Below are 12,500 nucleotides of genomic sequence, written 5' to 3' on the forward strand. Positions count from 1 at the left end.
GTGGCAATTCGGGAACTGTCTGGTCGTTTCTCGGTGGCTTCCGAATTGCTTGACGCTAATGATGCCACCGCGGGAGCATGCTTACGTCTCATGAAACGCAACTAAGCAAACTAGGACAAACCTAGGTTCAAGTGTGGAAAATGGAGCAATGAACGACTACGTCACGTCGCTGGACCATCGTTTCGCCCAGCCGAAATTACTGACCAACTCGCGGCTCTGGCGTAACGGACCCTGTTGTGACCATCGGTAAACGGCTTAGGGTTTGTGCAAAATCTTCACCCTCTCTCTCTCTCTCTTGCCTAATTAAGTGGAGCAATCGGTACCGACTTCTGACCTCCAAGGCACCCCTCGAAAGGAAGTCTCTGCGGAAGACATGCAATTTCAACTTCATATCGCGAGCTTCATGGTCGCTGCCGCCGGCCGACAAATCGAATCACTTTCCTCTGATGGTTATCAGCGATTGCTAACGAGACGAAGCCTCCGTTCGCTCAAATCATCATCTCGATTGGAGTGGCTGATTGGTGGCACTGACAATTTTGGCCACCCAAATCGGCATCAGAATTCGACCCGGTTCGGTGTGCCGGTTTATAGTACATTAGCCTAGGTGATTAGATGTAATAACACGGGCACACGCGCACACGCACGCACGTGCTGGATTGTGAAATCGGGCGTCGGCGTAACGAAATCAAACGAAACGGATCATTTTCAATCGGGACGGTGGCGGCCCCCGGGGGCTTATTAGAAGCCGGCGCTCGCCAAAAAAAAAGCGTAAGCTCACGTTATATGAACAGACGCGATCAAGGAAGTCAACAAGGTGAGTGTGGTTGCGGGTGTTACGATCCACATTTTTCTTCATATTTTTTTTGCGTTGGCCTCTCTTTTATGTGTCGAGACCACCGGCGTCAGCGTGCGAAGTGCAGTAGTGCATGCTGCTGCCTGAATTTCGAGTTTCGAGAAGACATGCAGGTACCGGTGAGGTTTACTTCTTGCAGTCAACAAGATCGACGATTATTTGAACGATCAGAACACAGACTTTCTTAGTATACCTTCCCATCATTCCCATTTTACACCAAAATACAATTTAACATAAAATCGACAGTTACTTACCGATGATTGGTGCAAAGCGCCAGGAGTTACCGATCATGGGCAGCCCTTTCGGACCAGGCACATCGACGTAAGGTCTGGCGTGTGGAAACTGAGCACTGATCGACGCTGGAGGCTGCTGTTGCTGCTGCTGCTGCTGCAAATGCGGTTCGAGAATGGCCGCACCGGGGACCGAAGATGTCGCCTCGTTGGGCAGCACATTGAGCGCCGAGGAAAAGGCCGATCTCTTCAGTAAAGAGTTTGCTATTCTCTGCCCAACCATTTTGCCAACCAAAGCCCTTATGGCTCCCGTGGGGTGGGGGTTAGCTTAACTCTCGGTTCGGAGGATTTGTCTGCGAATGATGGAAACAGTAGAAAGAGGATAGGTCAAGCGAGGATGGGAGGATGAGGGATGAATAAATTTTCGAGCTTCGATAAATAAATGCATTCGCATTGACCTTGAAGCTCTCAGGGAAACGCGCCTGCAGCGGTGCTGCTGAAGTTCACGGAACCGGTTTAAGATGTAGCTTTCCGTTCGGTTTTCAAGATCGGTTTTTGGGGAGGCGTCATCGGTTTTGCTTTCCAACGCATTATGGGGGTCGCTTTGGTTTGGCGTGCGGTAGAGCGTCTATTTCGATTTCGTTTCGGTTTCATCCACTCTCGTTTCTCCATGCTTCCGATGGAGCGCGTACACCATTGATGAGCGTTGGATGAGCGCTAACATCAATCATCGTCTACCCGCATCTTTCTTTTCCCTTTTTTTTTCGCTGGTCGTTCGCTGATATTACGTAAACGCAGGAATGCCGGTGAATTGGCCAAAGAATCGACCAACAAATGTGCGTACGATTTGTCAGAGAGAAAATTCTGCCAACAGCGCCAACAACCCCTTCTCATTACTGATTCCATTCACGCTAATCGGCCAATCGGCGGTCGTTGGCATTGAAAAATGGACGTTCCTTATAGGTATGTTATCGGACGAAAACTCTTATTGCTTTTCCTACGAAGATGGTGTGACGGAAATATTATTAAAATTTTGATTCGTGGCATTTGTTGGCGGCTCCGAGATCGTGTGAATCGATCATGCGAACAGTTCCAACAGTTGCCCAGCTGCCGGATGTCGTAATCGCGCGTGAGATCACAGTCCGTTGGTCCGTTTGGTGATAAATCCAATCAAAACATTATTCGGACGACACTGCAAAGGCCGGCGAAGGTTACCAAGAGGTCCAAACTTGAGCCCTCACAGATGCTGCTTTCAGTTTTCAATCAATCCGTCGATCGATTGCCGCATGGATGGGCACCATGCTACATGGTTGATGTTTAATTTTGTGTTTACTAAAAACATCCTCTCAACATTAATAAGCAGCATGTATATAACAATTAAGAAATTTCGGTTCGATCCACACGAAGCTGGTTTCAGTAACACGTGGCGATGCAACGGATGTCCAGTGATCACGAGCGAATACATGTCTCGTACCCGAGTGAAGGAGATTGGGTCTGGCTCATGGTCAGTGACCGCCGGTGCTTGTTCTGCCATCGAAGGGGTGTTGATGTGTGTGGATTGTGCAAACAGACGCTCGAACGCACGAGAATGAAGCAGGGGCGCATGTATCGAAACCCTAGAAAGGAGTTTGTCGCTGCGGCATGCCAGTTTCCAGTTTCGTGCCGTTGAAGGGCGTTCGTGGCCTCCGCTACCGCCGCGGATAAGTAAGAAGCTGTGTGCTTTTGGCAAACTAAACGCTATCGAGGTCTTCTGCTAGTCAGATGGTTCCGTTGCTGATGCACGAATTGAACGTTTTGCTATTTCTTGTGAACGATCGACAAGGGGCAGCTTATTATCTGCGATCTAGCATGATCACGATCATGAGCAAAATATGATCGTGGTGCTGAGGATGTTCAGTAACTCTTATTTGTTGATGTGCTAATAGTTTTGCAAACCGGATTCCTATGTATTTTGGTATCTTAAACAGGGACGATCGATTTGAACACTTTGTGAGTTGATTATAGGATACGAGTGTTCAAGATTTTCATGTTTTTGGGATTTTTTTTTGGGATCCGAAACGAACCTACCTTAGCAGCATATATGCTAGGAAAGAGAAAGTCCTGCTGGTCGTTGGTCGAAAGTGCATACTTCCATTCGCAAGAATCATGCGTATATTTGCGAAAGGACTTTCAAAAAGACTGACCGCTCTGCTCAGCTGAACCTTGCGCATGGACACGCTGTCCACAAGGAAATTGTTTACTTTTTTGGACTTCTTTTTTGTCTGGATCTGACCGGTTTGAGCAACGGCAGAAAAGAAGACATGCATAGCCGGAACTCAGACCGGTTTAAACAAGATTGAAGAGTACTTCTTCCTTGGTTTCTGCCGTAGACAAAGGCAAAGCTGAAGAAAAAGATATAACAAGTCATATGATTCATGTACAACCAACTCTTTATGATCACACTCACAGGCACAGTTCGTATCAGAGATCTCGCGAATTAAAATGCGCCATTTTGTGTGATCCGCTGCAACCTGCCAACCACAATGGCCTGCAAGCGACCCATTCACTTCAGCTCAGCGCAGCGCACGAGAGCAACGTCGGTCGACTAAAGATCAACTAATCAACCTAGACCTCGAACTGACAAACTGGAACAGGTTTTTCGATCTTTCTAACAAGCCGGCCCCCTCGCACCACTCTATTGTCCGTGGCTGCGGCTGTGGTTGCAGTTGGCGGCACCTTCCATCGTTGGCCGATGGTGAAAACCCATTTTCTAGGTCTTCCTCGTGGGAGAGGGTCGTGGTTGCGCAACCTGCTGGCACCATGCCGGGCTCCATAATTTCACTTTCAGCCAAAGCACGCCGCCAATCGATGTCTGGCGCGCGCACTCCATTGTGGCCGCGAATAGGGACCGCAATAATGCACAAGATCATCCTTTCGTTGTGCTTTTCAAGAGTTGGCCACTTGATGCAGCTGGATCACTCGGTCAAATGGGTGTATCGTTTCCATCGTTACCGTGATTGTGGAATGTTGCGGCACGATTGAATAGCTGCATGAGTGATGCGCCATTTTCAAGGACGCTCACAAGATTCTTTGCATTTTTAATGTGCGAATCGTGTACCGAGGGTCAAGGGTCAATATGTTTTATTCATTAAAATGATCATTGATCACTTTATAGCAGCTATATTTCACGATTGCTCAAAGAGTTCCAAAACTTGTTACAACAGGGCTGCAAATTGGAAACAAAACTCCAATCATAAAGCCTCACGCTGACCCTGGCTTAAGCACTGGAACGAAACCGATTCATCCTAGCCCCCTTCATAAGACCCATCATGAAACAATAGCAGTGATGATCAACCGTGAGCACCCAACTGTAAGATTGCTCCTGCGTTAGCCTCGACTCGCGCCTAGAGCTGCTAGCTGATTGATGATGTATCTTTAAGCGGGCGCTAGTGTAAACTTACTTCCTTATTTTGCACCCAACCTCAAGGCTCACTCGGAATAAAAAACGGAAAGAAACCAAAAAAAAAAAAAACAAAACGATCACGAGCGATCACCAAAATACGATCAAATCCAAACCACACTCGTACTATCACGAACACTAACGGCGCTTATGCTACTATAGCGAGGACACGGCGATTGCACAGAGATGAGTGCCAAAAATTACAAACCACTGCACATACGACACACTAGCCGCACAGCCACTGGCACCACGATCAACATTTAAAACACTCGTCAAACTTCACAGACGAAAACTCTCACTTTCTGGATCTACTAGTAGCACCGGATGGTATCGTCCATCGTCGAGGGAATACCGTGGTCGAAAGCCTAACCCACTTGTTGTCACACTTGCACTCGCTGTTAACACTTTTCACCTTCACGATCGTGTGATCCTCAAGCAGCAAGGTGTGGTCGCCTGGTCCCCAGATCGATTCCTTGCTGGGTTTTAATACCTGATCACGATCACGGCAAGGAGCACAACGTTTGACCAAATCTCAAACGATGAATGAAATGCGCTGAATGAACGATTCCCTATCAATTGATGGATCGGTTTAAGAATGTTGTCCGTTGAGATTTCCGTCGAGAGACATCTGACCTGGCGACGCCAGAGTTTGCTGAGTCCGGCTGAACCGCTCGCTACGAAGCGCCGATCGTAATTGAAGCCCCACGAAATACTCACGAACGGTTTCGTGAACGGGTGTAAGAGCCCGGCGCAATGCTGAAACGTGGTCGGTCTTCTCGTCGGCCGCGCGACGTTCCGAGTCGCGCCAAATGGTGTGGTGGTGGGGTTGTTTTTGGGGGAGGTGGAGGAGCGGGTTTGGGGAAAACGATTTCTCACGGCACACTGCGTTGACGATGAGCGGTTGTTTGACTAGCGACTTTCGGCTCGAATTGAAGTGGGGTTGACAACGAAGACGGCGGTTGCTAACGAACCTTTCGCAGTTTGTGGCAGCTCGCGGTTAACTGAATATGTTGCGTCGCGATGGGGACAGCGTAAGATGTCGCATGCTTTGTTGGCGGGTTGGGTATACGCATCGTACGCACAATTTCAACCAGTTTTCAAAATGGCGAGAACATGGTAAAAACATGCATTTTATTACCTTGTTTTACCAAGAACCACTGTCAAGAGGGGCAACGTAGAGGGATCTTGTATCTAGTTTAAGAATAAAAACCGGTTTAAAATTAGCAAGAACTCTAAAGCTGCCAAACGAGTTGCTCCTCGGTTTATGTTTCTTTTATTATAGAAAGAGGAGCTGCTTCTAGCTTTTTACGTTGAGAACTGAAATTTAATCATTTCTATGTTTAAAGGGAAACTACAGTTCAGATCTAGAATTTTGAAGTGCTCTGTTTGCCCTATTGCCGCTCGAGGAGCTCTTTTGCACTGGCACCACGAGTGCACCACAAACCCTGGGCCAATTAAAACCGCTACCACTGTTCCCATTCGTGGTGATGGTGAGCGTTATGTTTGGTGGGAACAACCTTTCGGCTACACCGTTTAGTTTGATGGAAGATGGTGCTGCCGCAATCGTGATCTTTTCGTTGTCGTCGTCCAAATTGTCATGTGCAGGTGGCCCGCTAGGCTGACGCTGACGTGCTTAAAATGCTAAAATGTCTTCTGGCAGAGAAAGAAGAGGAACAGATTCTGCTACTGCTCCTGCATCATCATCCCCCGTCAGCAGCACGAGTAGCATCTTCGTGTGATGTTTTACAGTTCCCTTTCGAGCTCGAGCAGATAACAGCCGGGCTAACCTTTTTGGCGTCGGTGGACGGTATAAGTGCCACTTTAACGAATGCACTTTCAGAGGAAGGCGGAGGGAGAGCGGAGCCGTTGCAATTGCATGTTGCATTTTGCAATCGTCGCGTCGCGCTGGAATGGAGGGGTTGTAAATGATGTACCCGCGAGTAGCGAGCGTGTGCACGCGCGTTGCATAAGATCCGCGCCGACTGGCCGGGGCCAATGGCGTGGACAATAAGCGGGCGGCTGCGAGTGCTCAGTGTTCCGGGCAGTCGTCCACCTTTATCACCGAGCATAATCAAACATCGAAATTCAAACAGCGTTGTTCCATAATGCTTGATTCTAGTCTGGCTGTAGACGTAAGCGCTTAAGCGATCGTAAGCCGAAGCGTGCCGGAGGCCACATACGCTTTTTAAGTGGAGGATTCCGATTTATGGTTCATCATGTTATGGAACAGCGGCGCGGCGCGCGGGAAATGCAGTTGTTTGGCGTACGGTTAAACGATTGAAATAATCATCTATGAAGATGATGAGTCACGATGAGGCGATACGTCTTAGAACGTGGCAAGATTTGGAACGGTTAAGCGCAGAGTTATGTAAAGGGTCGCTTTTGCCTAGATTGGATCCTCAAAAATTGCTTTAATCCTACCGTGCAATTCAAGAGTAGAAGCATCACCGCAGAAGGACCCCTAGGTCATCCTCGTCATGCCACGTTATGTCACCGAAACCACGAACGCTAACCACCACACCGCTTAGTACCATTTTTGTTCGTTAAGCGGAATCACTCTGCGGATTAGCATCTCGCTGCATCGGTCCATTTTGATTGATCGGCAAAAATGAAAGAAAAAAAGGTAAAACCATTAACATGTCCGCCCATCCGTCTTACCGTCCGTCCATCATTCGCGCCGTGTGTGCGATTGGAGGACTTGGACAAACTTCTCCTAGCTTCGCTGACCGATAAATGGTGCGGCAAACAAACAAGTGCCAGTCGTTGTTCGATGAGGATTTCTAGTTTCGTTTTTTTTTGCTTCCTGCACATTTGGCACACATTATATCGCGACCAGAGCAGGAGAAGCAAGCGCTGGTGAAGAAGGCGGTGAAGCACCAAGCTTATAACGGTTTTGCGTTCACTTTCCGCCAAGCTTCAAATGAAACGAAAGTGAAGCGTTTAGAGCGCAAAAAGGAGAATAGGTTTGGCCGGGGAGATCGGTTTATTATCTTTTATTTTTTTCGAATGCCGCCTTTCCTTTAATGGCCCTTTCTGTCGCTCTGCTTGTCGCGGAAGTCATAGAAAGGCGCACATGAGAGGTAGCAGGGACAATGGTTTGGTTTTTTTTCTCTCTAGATCTCTAAAGCGAACCAAAGTAACAAGCGTCATGCGAGGATACTTGTGCTGATGCAACCGCTCTCCAAGTCCAGGTCTATGTTGCCATTTCAATCTGGACACTTGTCACATGGTGACCAGTGAAGGATTCTCACACGTCACCAATCAATTCGAATCATTGACCACGGTACGCTGGGTGCGGCATGCCATTATGCAAATTCCTCTCCGAAACGATACTGGCAGGCGATAGCTGTCGTAGCCGGGCTATTGACCGGCCTCGTTCGACCCGATCCCGCACTAGTCCAAGGTCTTCTGCTCAATCGCAAACACTTTCCATCAACGTGCCCAGATTCCCGGTTCCACTGGTGCTGCTGCCGGGTTGCCTGCCCGCAATTATCCGTGGCTGCTGCTCGAGATCAAGAGCGCAGCATAGCGGGAGCATACGAGGAGCTGCTCCTGCCGGTGGCCGCCGTTGTTCGCTTCGTTCGCTGTGTTGTTCGAGACAACAAAAAAGAGGCATCAGCTGTGTTGCATAACCACGGAGCCCGTTCCGTACCACCTTTCACTGTCACGGTTGTGACACACTAGAGCACGGCCAGGAAGTGGGAGAAGTACTACAGTGTGTGTGTGTGGAGCAGAAATGGTCACTATTTGTGTCGATTAACACCAGATAGCCAGATAGTCATCCGGCACATTCACGCAAAAAAGGTCGCACCATCACTACACTCCAAATACTCCACTCGCCGTCTATTGTCGCGCCCGTCTCGAGAATGCCGTGAGGCGAAATGGCGTTTACCACCCCGGATATCGTAACTGAACGAATCCAAATGGATGCCCCATTGTCGTTGGGAGGGATCACTTTCGATATGCGCCATTACCACTGTCCAGTCCTGGACAATGAGGAACGGATTGCTCCAGATATCGGGGCGGATAACAGTGTTGGATTTGATCGTTTGATGGACGGTCTTTTGTTAGGAGGGCGCCATTACACCTCCATTGGGTGTTAGCCGGCTGATAGCCGGCACTACCCTTAATTGTGATCCTCATCCGAGAAAAGGGTGTTTTAAGGTGTCTGCAGCTTCACGACGATCGGAGATGCGGGGCTCAATTAAAGCTTCTGCAGTGGTCAGCAACGAATGATGTAACTACCTGCGATCGCTCCACGGGATGTCTGCTCGGGCGGTTAGGGAGAAGGAGGGGGACCACTGCTTTTTTCAATTAGTTCCACAAAACACATACACACACATGGGCACACATGCAGAAAGGCCTAAGGGAGTCTGTACCACGACGAGCGCCATAGAAGGATTGCGCATGGATGTGGATTCCCTGAAATGTGGGTCAAAGTGTGTCGGTTCCTTGGCCATTGCTTTATAGACCGTGCGTAAATATTACCAAATTACCATCGTCCGGAGTGCGCTCACGACTCGGCAGCGCGGCTTGCAGTAGCAGCGGGTACCAGTAGGTCACGCGAAAGTTTATAGCCTCCCTCAGGGAAGGGATGTGTGGCCGCCGGTCACGTCTCCTACATGGTGGCGCAGCTAATGCTGCTGACATAATTCCGTTCTAATACAGCGTGATTGTATTTACTCTTCAGGCCAAAAATTCGGTGCCTCACTTTTATAGGCACACGTCATTGCGACCGTCCTTGGCCATCGCGCAGTGGAAACATTATCCTCCAGACTCCTGCGGCCAGATGACGATGCCGCGTCATCGCAAGCTGTATCTTCGCTCTTCGCGGTTACGAAACGACCGTTAAGTCAGAGATTGTCAGCAGAGTAACCCACCTGCAAGCTACTGTTGCACAGACAGCCAGACGCACTTGAGTTACTTAACGGAGCAAACCTAAGTGGTGCTGAAGGTCGCGTTCTGTGAAGTTTGCCATTCCACGAAAGATATTGAAGATAATCCTTCATTGTTATCTTTCGAGGAAGATACATGACCGACGTGCGTTGCAATTTAAAATTGTGTACACTTTTGTTTGTGTGAAATTGCTTCGCATTGCAGCGCCTATGCGGAACACGAGGCTGGCGCCAGTTCCTTCTATCTGTCGAAAGGTCGATTCCCATTCCGAGGGCTGGATGCTTCTCATGGGAGACGAATTTAAACATTGCACTAATTTCCGTTACATCATAATCGGTGACGGAGGACGGGGTGGTCATCGAGTGCCATAAACAGGATGAAAGAGTTTGAGAAATGTCTCTAGGTTACGGTGCTGAAGTGACAACAAATGCCCCTGGGTGAGCACTTCATGACGTGAGGCAGAGAAATCTTCCAGCAGCCACCGTCGCGACCCCTTTCACGACCCATGCCACCGCCATTCGTGGAGAATTCACTCGATGTCATGCTGAAGCAGTACCTCTTCAGATTCGTTCAGACGCCACTCGATGGGCCCAGCAAAAGATGGCATCTTGGCGACAAGTAAGCCGCTGGCGGGGTTTGGCCGATATCTGGATGGTTATATAAATATCGAAACCATTAATCATAGGGCCGAATGTCGAAATCGGTATGGTACATTGGCACGTGATTATGATTTGTCTATCTATTCGCATAAGAGATTTCCACGGCGTAACCAGGTAATTGACGGATGACAACCGCGCCAAATGTCAATCATCGTTTTGAAATTCCGTTCCAACAAATGGTTTCTTTGCAAGCTAAGAAGCTGCTACATAGTAACAATGCCTGCCTGCTACGCCGGCCAATGGTCTAGTACACCAGTTTACACCGAACACAAGCGGTGTAGAAGGCGGACTCATAATGCGTCATATTGACATCCATACGAATGAAGGACTCCAAACAGTTCTTATCCAAACACAGGAAAATCCACTTCCGTCCGGAGCGAGGCAGCAGAATCGAAGCACTCGCCCAACACATTTAGCATCGATTTGAGCGGCTATGTCAAACACACGGTCTTGGGTGTCGAAATACCCGGAACCTTCGTGATGCGGATAGTCAAGGCCAGGTGAGGGATATTACACTTTTGAGTGCTCGGATGGAATTCTGGACCGATCTTTAATGAAATCGGTACACATCGGTTTCAATGCCAGATCATCGTTTTCTTCTTTTCTATTGCAAACTTCCCTGAAGCCAACGAGCCCCTAGTAGCCTGATGCCTTCTGACTGGCTGCCACTCTCCAGCAGACCAGCAGGCGAAATTGAATGACCAGTGAAAAGCCAATCAGCTAGTCATTCAGCATATCTGGGTTGTCCCGCCGTAACGTGTACCAGTTACACAGGCACAGGCTACTAGACCCTGCTTCAGGTAATCAGGTTGGCAAAGTCGATTGCCAACTAGACGCCACACGGGGCTCTAAATGGGACAATTTGAGGCCCGGCAACTTTCGCTCTCACCGGGCAGTGATTTCAGCAGGCGCGTGGCAACGCGTTTCGACATCTCGCTACCTCCAGCGTGTTTGCGTGTTGCCCAGAAAGGTCTTTCGGTGGCGTCGCGGGTCACCATTTTGTTCTAAATTGCACAAAGGCCAACTTGGCCAAGCCACAATGACCACAAAGCCAGTACAGTTCTAACCAAGACAAATTGAAACAAACGAGCACGAGGCTGCAGCATTGCTCCCCGGGAGGTAGCGGTTGCGCATGCGGTTTAAGGGGTCGCATGGGGCGTGGAGAAACTTGTGTGGAAAGCCTTGGGGAGCCTACCGGATTCCGCCCACGGTTTGCAGTAGGGTGGGACTGGTTTGCTGAAAGACACTTTATTGACCGATGAATCAACGGTAAATAGTAATTATTGAAGGCACAGTAATGGATGGGTGGACAAGTTAGTTCCAATGAATATGCTACATGCTTCTCCAGGTGACTGTCGTGTGTGGCAGTGGGTTTTTGTTGGCAATACAACGCCAACTCTTCGGCCAATGGTGTTAGAATTTGGTTCAGAAAAATCTTCGCATGATTCGCGCCTACTCAGTTCGAAGTTTCGCAAAAGCATCCGAGAAGCACTAATTACTATTGTTTTATGCGTCTTAAATCTCTGTCAACGCAATGTAGCAATATGCTCATGTAATGTACTTAACAATGATGGAGATGTGTCTGTTCGTTACGTGCAATAAAATGGTTGGTTAAAGCGTGTAGTAATCATTCCTTCAAATGGACCATTTGCAAACCCCGCCGCGTCGCTCCATCTTGCTCGAAGACAAGACCAAATCCGTGTCACTGTAGTTACTCCCGAAACGACCAGGGTTAATGGCTACTCCATCTCCATCATAACCGCCACTCCGCCAGATGCAAAGTAGCAAAGAAAAACGAAAGTGTAACACACACTCGCTATTCCGTCGCGGTTCAACGCATCGCCATCGTTGCATCTGATCGTCGCGAGTGCGTAGTAAAACCTGCTGCTGCTGCTGCTGCTGCTGCTCCATTGGGACCAACTGAGTAGGCGCGTCCCCGTTGGCAAATTCGCAAAACCGGCGGCCCACCCTACCGTAGCCCAGGGACAGATTAGCAACGTTTTTCACATCCCTCCATTTTTCCCGCAATTCTTGCCCAACCTACTTAGCGCGCGGTTAGCACGTTGTTGGTTGGGCGGGAGCAGTTTTCCCAACTTTCCCAATACCGAAAGTCAACTGCCACCGGCCAGAGCTATAACTCGTTTTGCTGGTCGGGCGGTAAAGGATCTTCCTTCGGCATGGCGCTTCCCCTTTGAGTTATGGCGTCACGCGCGTGCTCACATTATGGCCCTGCTGGTGGCCTCTCGGGTTTACTGCTTTGTGGACGCTAAACAACGGGCGCTAGCCGTTCTTTTTGACGTAAACGATTTCATAAGCCAAGCAGCGGCGCATTGGTCGATCCCGAGTCGGAGGAGTCGGCTCCCCCCCCCCCCCCACCTGGTAAGCGCGTCGTTGAATAATCCACGCAAGTGCAGTGCCTCCGG

At 49.1% G+C, this 12,500-nt stretch overlaps 2 protein-coding genes across 10 annotated transcripts in view; one reads left to right on the forward strand and one right to left on the reverse strand.

The window, feature by feature from the left end:
- Positions 1 to 5,542, reverse strand: part of LOC125955224 (probable cytochrome P450 49a1) — a 10,492-nt gene extending 4,950 nt beyond the window's left edge. The window contains exons 1-2 of one of the 2 annotated variants that reach the window (XM_049686222.1): positions 4,524 to 5,542; positions 1,108 to 1,436 (exon numbers count right to left, since the gene is read on the reverse strand). In XM_049686222.1, the coding sequence (XP_049542179.1) occupies positions 1,108 to 1,366 (259 nt within the window). In that variant the 5' untranslated portion in view covers positions 1,367 to 1,436; positions 4,524 to 5,542. Of the gene's footprint in view, positions 1 to 1,107; positions 1,612 to 4,523 lie in introns of those variants that run through there. The other variant, XM_049686223.1, reaches the window with a different exon arrangement.
- Positions 1 to 12,500, forward strand: part of LOC125955227 (G protein alpha o subunit) — a 43,811-nt gene that overhangs the window by 23,924 nt on the left and 7,387 nt on the right. The gene's annotated exons all lie outside the window — the stretch shown is intronic.

The sequence above is a fragment of the Anopheles darlingi genome, chromosome 3, assembly GCF_943734745.1.
Source record: "Anopheles darlingi chromosome 3, idAnoDarlMG_H_01, whole genome shotgun sequence".
In the NCBI taxonomy this organism is placed as follows: Eukaryota; Metazoa; Arthropoda; class Insecta; order Diptera; family Culicidae; genus Anopheles; species Anopheles darlingi.